Source organism: Cryptomeria japonica, chromosome 8 (genome assembly GCF_030272615.1).
Source record: "Cryptomeria japonica chromosome 8, Sugi_1.0, whole genome shotgun sequence".
In the NCBI taxonomy this organism is placed as follows: domain Eukaryota; kingdom Viridiplantae; phylum Streptophyta; class Pinopsida; order Cupressales; family Cupressaceae; genus Cryptomeria; species Cryptomeria japonica.
This window is the reverse complement of record NC_081412.1, coordinates 348976332-348989732: the sequence shown is the minus strand read 5'-3', so window position 1 is coordinate 348989732 and position 13401 is coordinate 348976332. Positions and strand designations below refer to the sequence as shown.

The 13401-nt window shown below is 37.3% G+C and overlaps 1 protein-coding gene across 1 annotated transcript in view; it reads right to left on the bottom strand.

Moving 5' to 3' along the window:
* Positions 1–12697, bottom strand: part of LOC131045331 (phosphoglycerate kinase, cytosolic) — a 35124-nt gene extending 22427 nt beyond the window's left edge. The window contains exon 1 of the mRNA XM_057978908.2: positions 12039–12697. Within this exon, the coding sequence (XP_057834891.1) occupies positions 12039–12533 (495 nt within the window). The 5' untranslated portion in view covers positions 12534–12697. The remainder of the gene's footprint in view (positions 1–12038) is intronic.
* Positions 12698–13401: the final 704 nt, after the last annotated feature.

Genomic DNA, 13401 nt, shown 5'->3' with positions numbered 1-13401 from the left:
TAACTTCAATTGTTGCACGTCCATTGGTATGTATTGCCTTGATGGTATCAATGTTTGATGGTAATGATTTGAAAATCTATGAAATATCAAATATACCTTAGATAATTGCACTAAGCTTGTGTCAAATTGTTCATTTGATGGTGAGACCTTGCCTAGTAGGATTCCATTGAATCGTTCACTATTTCTTGCATTCTAGGCTTTAGAATAGAAATTCCTAAACCCTATTCTTTTTTTCCTTTTTCCTTTTTTAAAAATCCATGTTAGATTAGAATCAAGAACTTCATTGCAAAATCTTAAGTCATCAGCATAACCTATTCCGAAACAAATTCATGAAAAGATCTCAGCAAGTTCGAACAATTGTGTAAGTCCCCAAGTGAAAACAGAAATATCACATCAAACCATTGAGTTACCCACATGTCAAGAACTGACCGTAGAAACCTTGGAATCATCTTAGTTGATCCGATATTTAGCATTTGAGGTGATTTTGTTCAAGAGAGAGTAAAATACTTTGGTATTTTATTCTGTGTTCGTATGTGCATAAAACACACATCAACACACTCCAAGGCAAAGTTCAAGTTCTCTATAAGATGTCAGTCTTGGCCATTCACTATTCACACTTCTCTCCTCATCTTTGAGAATTCTAACTTTCAAAGTCATCTTTCCATGTTTTTAAGGCAATTTAGAAGTGCAATTGCAGGTTTCAAGAGGTTCTAAGGGAAATTCAAGGCATTCGAAGACTGGTCAGCAGCTTTCTCTGAGATTCTTCTTCATTTCTTATAAGTCTGAAGCATTTCCAGGGCAAAATTCTGAGACTTTGGAATCCAAAGTCCTTTCTTTCATTCTAAGTTCTCATTGTCAGACCAATACATCGCTTTCTTACACCAAATTTTCGAATTTCATCAGAAAGACAGTGGTGTTTTTTCTCAATTTTGATGTAGAGATGGCCCAAATCAGACTTAATTTGCAGTGTTCCACGGGCGTTGGGGACGGGGGGACGCGTTCCCGGGACGAGGGGAACAAGGGCCTAAGTTTGGGGACGGCAGGGGGGGGGAGGGGTGGGTGGCAGGGTGGTGGTGCTGATATAGTTATACATATACATATAGTACTTGAAAAACTAGTTTTGAAAAGATGTATGACAGTATTACAGTATGAGAATTACATTTCAAATGAGACTATAGGAAATTTGAAATACTAAATCTAAATACCAAGATTTAGATTTCTAAGTTGTGTTGTTATATGGAGCCTAATCAGACTCGGAGGTTAGATTTTCCCTAATTCTATCGGCGCAATTTCCCCCTATATTTTTCAACGGGGGTTTGGGGGCAGCGGCCCCAAGTTGGGGTCAAGGGGCATTGCCCCTTGCGCGTTCCCTGTCGCGATACAGGGCGGGCTCGAGGGGCAGCGCCCCGCAAGGCCAAAAATACTTTTATTATTTTCTACAGGCGTCGGGTGTTATTTTTCTATTGGCCCACGTCCAATTAGAGTTACCCCTTAACCCTCAAAAAACTTAAAAAGTCACTTTTTTTAAAAAATTTAATTTTAAACATTGCATATACATGGGGGCGACAGGAGACGTCTGGGCGTCTCCCCGTCCCTGGAGAGACATCTGCACGTCTCTCGAAGGACGGGGAGACGCCCAAACATCTCCCAAGGAGACGTGGAGGCGTCTCCATGTCTCTCTGGGAGACGCCCAAACGTCTCCCAAGGAGACGTCTCCACGTCTCCCTGGGAGACGTGAAGACGTCTCTGCGTCCCGACGACGCTTGGGTGGCAATGGCAAGATGGCGGGGGACGTCACCCCCGTCCGCAAGAAGTTTTTGACGAGGGTACGCGCCCAAAAAGGGGGGGGACGCGTCCCCGTGGAACACTATTAATTTGTATAAAGTTCAGAGTTTTCCAAGTCTGATTATGATTTCATAATCAAATTTCCATCTCTGAAAACTCAAATCAGATTCTTTCCATAATTTCCATGATTCTGTTCCATAATTTCCATGGTTTTTAAAGTCTGATTTTGATTTCCAGAATGTTCATAAAGTCAGATCAGACTTAATTTTATGATTTTCTGAGTCTAATTTCAAGTTTTCAGAATATGTCTAGGTCTGATTCTCAATTCTAAGTTCATTATCAGGCTTATTTCCATTGATTCCAAGTATTCCTAGCTCTGATTTTTTATTGTTTCTCAAACCATACTCAATCTAATATTGAGTCTGATTTTCAAAGTTTAATCAAAAAATCAGAGTTATTCTTTCAAAATTTGTCAAGATAACATCAAGCTTATTTTGTTTAACTTTGAAATTTTCATATTTTCAGGTACTAAATGTTAACTCAAGGAAGAGATTTCCAGAACGGTGCTGATGAAACAAGGAGCTGGTTGTGGGAAGATGATTCCACAACGAATGGAAGGACAACATAAGATGAAATCCAAATATGAATGGAACAAAGGACTTACACTTCATCAAGATATTCACAAAGATCAAGTCATTTGAGGATGAAAGGCTCTACATCTACTTTGGATTTCTTTTGAAAATCCAAAATCAAAAGATTCCACATCAAGCAATTGGAACAACTTGATCATCCAAACGATATTGCTTAACGCATCAACACTTCTTCATGATGAGAAATCAAATCCACAAAGCAAGTTGAGGTGGCATCTCAGTCATCAATCAAACAATCCAAGGGTTCCAAGTCAGACGTGTCCAGGTGCAATGAACTAGTCAACAAGTGGCTCATATTTTCTCTTGGTTATCCAAAGCGTTGTAATTTTCCCATTGGCCGAAAGGAGTTTTTTTGCAAGTAACCCTAATAAAGGTTTTATCTGTTAATCTTGGCCATTGATCTTGGATCAATATGGGTCATTGCTTTGTAATTGGGTGCCTATATAAAACCTCCTCCTCCCATTTGTAAAGGGAGAGACTTCTAAGAAATTGTTGTAATAATACTTTTCAAGTGCTAAGACATAATTCATTGTTCAATTGTTGGTGAATTTTGTCTACTTTTGCAAGTTAGCATGGTTTCTTGGCTCTCAATAGAATAGGTTTTATTTTCAACTTGTTAGATAGAATGAAGGATTTGATAGAATTGTTCAATGTGCAATTGATGTGTTCATACTTTTGATAATTAGATGATTTTCAGTTATCGTGCAAAGTTAGCCTAAACCAATTAAAGAAAACTTAACTTCTATTGCTTTATTCATTGTCCAAAATGTTGGTGAATATGAGTAATATGAAAACCCTTTATATTCCTTAGAAGATTGCACCATTCTTGTGTAGTTGTTGAGTTTGGCGAAGCAAGAATTGGTTTTGGATTCCACTTTTGCAATTTTCGTCTTGAGTTCATAGGATTAGATTAGAATTAGAATTAGCTTCCTAAACCCTCACCCTTTTGCCTTTTTTTTCCAAATCTTGATAGAAGTAGGATTGAAAAGAACTCATTGAAAATCATTCTAGAAAAGGATAAAGTTACAAGTGTCGGCAATCAACAGAATCTTTTGATTGATTCACTCCTTGAACAATTGTGTAAGTCCCCCTTGAGATTACCAGCATATCACAATGAACCAACTGAGCCTATCTACATGAATCTAGAACCTTGGAGTCGTCTTTGTGATCACACAATCTATCTATTTAGCACATAAAAGATTTTGATCAAGAGAGAATAGGATATCTCTGAGTATTTTATTCTGAGTTGAGCGTGCATAAAAAACACACCAACACGTAGCCACATTGACTGATGTAAAAATGTGCTCATGAATTAAAGAGTTGCTTCCATGGTGGAAGCAAAAAAGCATGATCATAGCAACACTAGAAAGCACTCAAGGTGAGTGGCACTCCACAAAGAAACTATTGATTCCATGAGTATATTTATATACTCTAACATACAAAACAACTTCATTGAAGTCATTTCTATCCATTTGCACTTCTTGTTGATTATGTAAACTTTGTGTCGTAAATCCCAACTAGGAGCAACCACAGAGAAGAAGAAGTGATTTTAGCCATGCACAAAATTAAACTCATCACATGTTGTAACCTAGTGCACAACAAGCATTTCCAATGAGAAAGCACTACAAGCATGAATGTTGCAGCAAAGGGCTAAGTGAAAATGTACCAAACAAGACAAAGGGAAAAAGGCAAGACACCAAAGAGTGCCAAAAACCATTTGGTGAACACTTCAAGGGATCAATTGGACTTCAAAAGCAATCTGATGTGTTGGTTGAAAATTTTGTACGCCTGCGGGATGTGCAAAATTATGGTTTCAGCCACAATGTGTGAGTATGATACTCTCCTAATTTAGGGGAGGTTTTCCCTATCTACAAACTAAACTAATCTAATATGGGTGAGACAGCAGTCTTTCTTCTTCTTTCAAGAAAAACTTTACTCTTTTCTCTTCACAAAAAAGTAATAGCAATTGGAAATAAATAACAAATACAAAAATGAGACTTTTTCGTAGAATTTTTGGAACATAAAGGGAAGCAAAGTTTCCATGAAGGCACAAAGACCTCCGGCACTTCCCCGAGACGAGAAAATAGAAAGAAAGCTCAAAATCTTCAACTATCTATTCTCCTATCAACCTTTTTAGATGATTTTTTGGTAACCAAGCACAGTATGTAGCAGCTCAAAGTCTAACTACATGATGCACCTCTTATGCACAAACATAGAAAATAAAAACAGCACAAAGTCTGCAAGTTACCCCCTTTGCTTGAGCTTTCTACACTGGCTTCAAAAGTGACAAACAACTCAAAGTCTGCAGTATCAAATCTTAAAACCAATCTAAAACTCCAAACGCAATAAGCAGCTCAAAGTCTGCAAGATTGCATTTAAATCCCTCTTGTATAACACCTCAAAACTCACAATCAATCTTTAGAAAATGTTGTCACATAACACCTTGAATCAACACAAAGTTTGAAAGCAATTTGCCTCTTTTAATTGACTGCAATCTGATTTACAACTAAGCTCAAAGTCTTAATCAAGATGTTAATACTTTGTGGATTTAGATGTTATCATGAATTCTTAATACTTAATGGTTTTCAATATCAATCTCTATTAATTAATATTTTATTTAGGACCTAAACCACAATTATCTTATATAGTGCGTTGCAATTGGTAATATATTTATTAAGTCATATTTGTAAATGAATTGCATTCTTAACTAAAGTCAGAATTAGAGTGTACATACAAACTGACAGAGTTTTGTTGCACTGCCAAAAGATAAAAATTAAAATAGATCCCCTCAAGTATTTATAAGAGAGGAACCTTGAGAAAAAGGTGGGAGGATCCTTAACTAACTTGAGAAATTCTCTCAACCACCATGACTTATTCCAACTACAGTCCTACTCTAACTCAATTTGTAGTTGCCTTACATGTAATTACATTTTACAAAAGTGCAAGTGAAAGTGACACTTACAATTACAAAACTTGTTTTTACATGTAACTTGTCAAAACAAAATTACAAATGCGTAATTGAAACTATTCTATGCATCCGAAGACACGACTCTAACTACATCATCATTTGTCTATGATGATCTTCATGCTGCTTCAGGATACTAGAACTTGAAGTATTCAGGATTGGTGAAGACATCTCAAACCAGAACGGGAATTTGCATCCTTTATGATCTTTGTGTCTTTCGCCAACGAACTTCAATCTTATCTTCTTGCCTGGGGTAGTACTGGCTTTTCAGGAGGGAAGTTCTTTGCAAAGCTGAAGTAAGGAGCCTATCTCTGTCTTGAAAGCATTCTATGCTCTCAACCATTCATGTCACTTATCCATCTCCTTGTGCGGCTCCGTCATGTTGTTGTTCTTTCTCCAATCTTGAAATCTGCTTGCAAAATAAGGCCCATGCCTTAATTTATTGATTTGGTAGGCCGTGTGTGCAAACAGGACTGACATGGGTGAAACAAGGAGATGAATTGATGCAAAAAGTGGGCTCACAAGTGAATTTTGGGTTCTGGAAGGCCTAGAAGGCTGACTGCAAGTGAAGAGATCATTACAACTTGCACTTGTAATCGGGTATTGAAATTCCGATATCAAATGAATGAGTCTCATGGCAATTCTTCAACATTTGTATTTTTTGTAAAAAGAAGATTAACTCTTATTACCAAAGGGGGAAAGTCAACATTACCACAATTACTTGTAATCGGGTTTTGAGAACCCAAATACAAGTAAATAGGAAAAATGAAAAGGGAAAATCTTGCACATTTACAACTTGCATTCAAAGAACTTATCCATTTGGAAAGATCACTTAGAAACTCGAATTCTTGCTTGGTCAAATGCTCTAGACCAAAACAAATGAGCTTGGGAAGAACCGAAATGCTCCATAAATAGAAGATGGAAGAAAAACATCGAAAACCCTTCTTGCATCCAAAACAAACTCAGATTCAAACTTCTTGCACCAAAAACGACATGCAAAAGTTGGATAAAAAGGCGTTCAAACTCCACGCAAGAGAGAGTAAGAGACACCCAACAATGGAGGTCAAAAACGTGGCAAAGAGAACGACCACGTGCTGCAAAAATGCAGAAGAAAAGGGCAAATACGTGGCCTGACAACCAGCAAAAGTGGAACAAAAACGCCCCACATCTCCTTTCCTCAACACAAGACTCCCACAAAAACGGATTCAAAGGAAGAAATCCACAAAAATCGGGCCATTGGAATGAAGAATGCAGGTCGGGTTCTTCATTTGCAAATGCAAGTGAAAAATGCTTTCAAAAAGATGTAATCGGGTTTTAGAAACCCCTTTACAAGTTTTAATTACTTCACTTTTCTCAAAATCGGGTTTGAAAGGAAGAAGAGCAAAAAGAAATAACAAAACAACTTGTAATAGGGAAATAAAATCCCCATTACAAGTTTTAAAAACACACCTTAAATAAAAAAAGACTTGTAATAGGGAAATAAAATCCCTATTACAACTAAAAGCAACACAAAGTAGGAACTTTTATGAGAAGTTACAAGTTCTCATTAAACTTGTAATTTTAAATTCACTTGCAATTTGTCTAAAAAGTTCCTACTACAACTTAAAAGACAAAAAGGAAAAATAAAAAGCAAGTTACAAGTATTTAAATAAAGTGCACTTGTAATTGCTTGAAAAAACCCCTACAACACAAAAACATAAAGGAAACTCCTAACCTGCAATAGAAAGAAAATTTCCCACCTGCAATCAGGAAGAAAAAACCCAAAATTGAAAGAAAGACATAGCAAACGAACTCGAAATGCAATGAAATTTGAAACATGAATCGAGGATGGACTAAAGATCAGTCCGGTTCAACAAGAAGCAAAAATTTTGCCTAGGGAAGCATGCCAAGAGTAAAATCTTCAACCTGCAATGATTGCTCTGAAACCCTAAATTGCACAAAAAGTTAGGAAAAAGAAGACCAAAACTCACTAAAAGTTGGACAATGATGGCAAAGACACCCCCAATGATTTGACACTAATAAATGTGAGTTTTGCACCTCGTAAAACATGCCTTGGAGACAAAAACAACACATTTAAACCAGAATTTTGTAAGGGTTGTCACATTTTTGTAAATCCAAAAATGAGGACAACATGATGTTTGCAAAGTAGTTTGATGTTTACAAAGTACTATGAATTTTAATTTATAAGTAACCAATTTGAGAAGGTAGCAATTAATCCTCATCTTTTCATTTTATAAGCCTCCGTACTGGGCAGGTGATGGTCTGCTTGTCTTCTTAGTCCATGTGACTAATAAAATGTCATCTGGCATGTTCCAATCAATCAAAGATGCATAAATGGGAAAATAAAGTGTTGAAACAGTACAAAGGCTCAGGTATGATCCATACATCCAAGGGTCCATACCAATTGAACAAACAATTGTGGGTGAGAGCTTAAACTCAATACAACTTGACGTGACAGATTGTAGGTGACGGGTTAAACTCAATACAAACCCATACAACATGAAATAAAAATACCTAGATTGGTTTGCCACTGACTAAATGTGAAACCCCTTCATATGTTCAAAATAGCAAGAACAAGCACCCAAAAGGAATTCCAATCAATGCCTCTTCCATCTTATTGTACCACTGGCATTCAGAATCATTTGTTGACTCAATTGCTAACTGGTAAGTATAATATACTTTAAATATTCAATACAAAGTATCTAAGTTAAAAGATAATTCTACAACCGACTGCAGCATTCAAGCATGTAATCTACAGAAAGGAAAGCTGATAGAGTATGGTAAAATGCTAGATAAATCACATAAATTCCCATGTGCATTGAAAACATATTAGGGTAAAATGCTAGATAAATCACAAAAATTCCCATGTGCATTGCAAACGTATTAGGGTAAAATGCTAGATAAATCACATAAATTCCCATGTGCATTGCAAACGTATTAGGGAAGGCCCATAATCCATTTAAAGTTTCAAATTGAGAATGACTTGTGAATGTTGCAAGCTTGTAGTGAAGAGGAGCAGGCACACCCCCTTACACCTACCACCCCCCTCCCTCTCATCTTTTTTTTGGAGTTTTCCTGCATCAGGTTTCACTAGGGTAATTTTTTTAGCTAATCTCTCTTTTCATATGTATTTCAATATTGTAATTTTATGCAGCTACTTCACATATTTGAGTACGTAAAACAAGTATCTAAATAATATGCTCAGCTGCATACAAGCTTGTAGTTGTACATGGCAACAAATAGAAGTACATTTCAGTCACATACAATCTAAAGAATCGGCACTCTTCTTTACTACACTAGTGTCCTGTGCATTGGAAGGTTGCAAATTAGAAGCAGCATAAAAGGCGTGTGAAATCCAGATTCATAAGAATTCAAGCCATGTATTCAGAGCATGTACATAAGTGCACATTGACTATAAAAATTAGATGGCAGGCATAGCTGTAGTTGTTGTTTGTATCTAGAAAAGGGGGTTCGGATTGCCTAAGGCAACATCCGAACCCCTAAAGGGCTGGGCCTCCCCTTTCCAAGGCTAACATGTAGGGCTGGACCCTTCACGCTAAAAGGTTAGCGTGCCTCTAAACAGGGCCAGCCCCATAATGACACGCCACACCAAAAACCATTTTGGCGCCAAACTTAATTATCTAATGAAGGCCAACTTGAAGGTTATCTGCCCATATAAATAAAGATCATTTGTAAGATCAAATCATTCATTCATTCCATGCAATCAGCAAAATTCTTCTGCTCCTTGGTGTGCGAAATTAAGAAGTGAACTGGGCGAACTTATTCAAGGAAGACAAAGCTATTTTGGTGTTCCTAATTACTGTTAGGGAGTGCATTAAAGAGCAGACTTGGTGCAGACTTGGTGAATTTAGAAGTGCAGATCTGATAAAAGGTTGAAGATTCCAGCTAAATATTGTATTGTTACAACTCAAGATTGAATACATAATCTGACCTGTGGGTCTTTAGTGCTGGGTTTTTCCGCCTTGGAGGTTTTCCCAGGGTAATTGTGTTGGTCTCTTGTGCACTTACTTTCTATCTTTCATTTACTGTTTAAAACTTACTTAATGTTAACAAATAGTTAAATACTGAAAGTCTGATCGCTGGTCTGAGTCACAAAATTTAACAGTAGTAAACATCAATTTACAACCTTATGTATTGATTTCAGTAGCACAATACACTTGATGAGCACATAAGTAGATGCAAGTCTGTGTTGACGAATTGTTCATTGGAATATCCAAGTTGATTATGATCAGCATTGTCAACACCTACACTATCACAAGTTCCATGAAAAAAATTGTGTCCCTTTCTTTAAGACCTGTGAATAATCTTATGTTAAACTATGCCCGGATCTATGTTGAAATTAACTTGAGCAATATTTTAACAAACAGAGAACTTTCAGAGTCAAGGAAGAGATAACAACTACATCACACAGACCTCCTTTTTGTTGTTCCTCACGTGATGGTTAACATTACAACATCATTGTGACTCTGGGGCTTCTGCAATAATTTTCATCATTGTTTTGTTTTTTTCCCATTCTTGATAGATGTGCAGTTTCTAATCCACTAGAGCGACCTATTAGCTTATATGTTAATAAATGATAAAATATCCACCAAAGGCAGACTAAACAAGGTGAACTTTTCAGGTTTATAAACAGGAAGTAAGCAGTAGCTATAAGACCATTGATAGGCTGACTGGAAATCAGAGGCATGTTTGAAACTTAGTCTAGACCACAGTGTAGCAAGACTTGTATTCAGCAAGCATCAAAAGTTCTGAGAAATTTTGTCTATTTCTTACAGATATATCAATAGTACAACATTTAATTGTGTTTGTATCTGAGTTGAAATCAGTATGAAAAAAGTCTTACCAGAATGTTTAGAAAGTAAAGAAAAAAATAACCTTTACCAACCACATCATATAAACCTCATTTTTGTTGTTCTTTGTGTCATGGTTCATATTGCAACGTCATTTTCCATCCAAGGTTTATACAAGAAAAGTCTTTAATCGTTTTTTTCTGATACCTGTGTTGTTTAATCTCCATTGAAGCAGCCAGTAAATTCATATGTTCATAAATAAACCTTGGAAGCAAAATCAACAAGGTGAACTTCAAAGGGTTTGAAATGGATACCTATATCATTTTCAATCCACTAAAGCAGCCAGTCAACTCACATGTTCATGAATAACCCTTACAAGCAAAATCAACTACGTCAACCTCAAAGAGTTTAAATTGAAGGTAAGCACTAGCTATTGAAGCATAGATCCAGTGAATAGAAATCCAAAACATTATGGACACTTCAGTCCATACCATAGTGCAGCCAGATTTCAACTAAGCAAGACCTCCCTCTACATCAAGATGAATAAAGCTCGACCAAAAACAAATTGGCCAAAATCCGGCAAGGGACTTACCTACTCAAAATGTGAGTTTTCCTTTTGTGTCTTTCAAGAAATAAAATCCACACTCAACTCTTACAGTCTCACTGAAAAACAAGCAACTTGAAAAAACTTGGGTAGTTGATTTCTTTCATGAATGACTTGAGTCTTGAACAATCATACAACTATGTTCTACACTTCAGCAAATACATGTAGGTGTGACTAGCCAAAAAATGGATCAACCCCCTTGTTTCCTAGAATGACATTCTACCAACACCAATCACTGAAGATTATAAAGATCATAAACAAACTCCATTTCCAAATGGGCCCTTGTGCTCTATTCATGTGAACTCAACTGCAGATATGGAAGATTATCAGAAGCCACCGGATGGCGAAATCTCTTCTCCAATCATTTAAAGACCTCAGGTTCCTCTGGTCCAAAAATATTTAAAATTTATCATTTTCAGATAGTTAAAAAAGAAGAGGAAGGCCTTAATCTCAGAGAAAATCTTAGGCTAGCGCCTTTAAAAAATTCAAGGCATCTTTGACTCTTCTCTAACTGTCATACCCCAGTCTCTAGGGTTTGATTTCCAGCACACTATCGGTTTCCCCCGAACGTTAAGCAAACTATAATATATTTCCGCTATAAAGTAAAAACTAAAGAGGTTGCTATCAAAGGATAAACAAGGAAAATATATCCCAACTAGTACGAAAAGCAAATATTATAATTGAGTTTGGCAGGTGATTGTTTGAGGTGGAGTTCAGTAGTCTACAAAACAAACCACCAATGCTGATGGTTAAGAGAGTTCTAAAAGTTATTAACTGTGTGTAGATATGATCTGGTTGAACCTAATTTCAGTATCATTACACAACAGTCAGATTCAAGTCGCTGAAAATAAACAGTCTACCACATTGTTCTTTATTCAGGGTTTGGATGTCCCAAGTAACAAACAACGTGTGTAATGTTTAAGCTCAACTGATTCAATTTGGCATTAACTTACGCTCAAACAGGCTTGTTGATTGATTCTAACTTGTAAGGAAAAATAAATTGCAATAGCAATATGCCAGAATTGCGTTAATTAAAAACAAAAGGCAAATATAGATTCACATGTCGCTAGTCAAGGATTCAAGCAATACTCCGCAATAAATTTGGCACCCAGGGAATGGCCGTGACCATTCATTCACCGAAAAAGGTAGAAGGGTTGGGAGCGAGGGGAATAGTAAAAGAAATGAAATAGAAACAAGCACAACAATCTATTGGGTATACTCACCAGGTGACTGGAAAGAATGACCTTGGCACCATTGGAGATCAAATACTTAATGGTGGGTATAGCTGCCCTAATACGCGTGTCATCGGTGATATTCTGCGAATCATCAAGGGGCACATTGAGATCTGCCCGCACAAACACCCGTTTACCTTTTAGATCGGCTTCCTTCAAATCCCCCACGCTCTTCTTCGCCATGCATACCACTTTACTCGCCCGCCTTGCATTGCTCTTGCTCTTGCCCACACTCGAGCAGGCCAACTCGTGATCGGAGGTGAAGAAGCTGGATTTAAAGGCACCCCTAACACTAGCGCTGGATGTGCACACTAACGAGCGTAGCAGCGGTTGCAGAGAGGCGGAGGCGGAGGCGGAGGCATGGTTATATCTCCTCGTTGAAATCGCCAAGCGTATGGAAGATGGTGATGATGATGACTGCAAATTACTCAGATTTGGCGTGGACGCAATTCGTGCCATCGCCGACGTTGCTGTTGTGGAAGCCATTGAAATTTTACTGGTCAAAGAGCGAGCGAGGGAAGGGGCGAACCACGTGATACGGAAGAAACACGAGGGGGAGAAGGGGAGGTGCAAATTTGTTTAAAACTAGCGGTTGGCATTTCGCATGGAAGAGGAGGGATAGAGGCTTAGCCCTTACCCTTCCCGAGTGGTGGACAATCCCTCGTAGAATATATTTCTTGTCACTTTCTAGGGAGCACAAAGAATAAAGATATGATCATTTTTCTCCTTTCATCTCCTCCTTGTTTCTTCCAATTGGAAGGATAAAAATGATAAATAATATATATTTTTTAAATGAATATGTTTTTTTTATTAATTTTAGGATATAATAGTAGATAATTAAAAAAAGATTGATGGTAAAAAGATGTATTCTTAATGTTTAGACGGGATACAGTTTGAAATAAAGGTGGTGAAAATAATAACAACGGTCAAGTTCAAATAACACTAAGCAACTCAAATAGTCATGATAGAGGGAGGTCTTTATCACTAGCTATAGCTAGACAACTCTAAGAATATCATCATTAGGCTCTCAAATAGTTAGAGGACCCTCCATACGAATTAGGGAGATTGCTAAATCCAAGCGAGGGACCTTTGCCAAAATCAAGCCACCCAAACCCACACTAAAGAGAGGAAGTATAGGGTTGTTGAAAATATTGAGACCATTCTTTGTGGGTCACATTATCTCTCATACCCAAAGGCTAAGAGCTATGAGACTAGAATCCTCTAAAATGTTTGGAGGACTAGTTATGAGCACACCTACACCTTCAAGAAGAAGAGGAGTCGAGAGGGACCTTTGCCAAAATCAAGCTACCCAAACCCACACTAAAGAGAAGAAGTATAAGGTTGTTGAAAATAT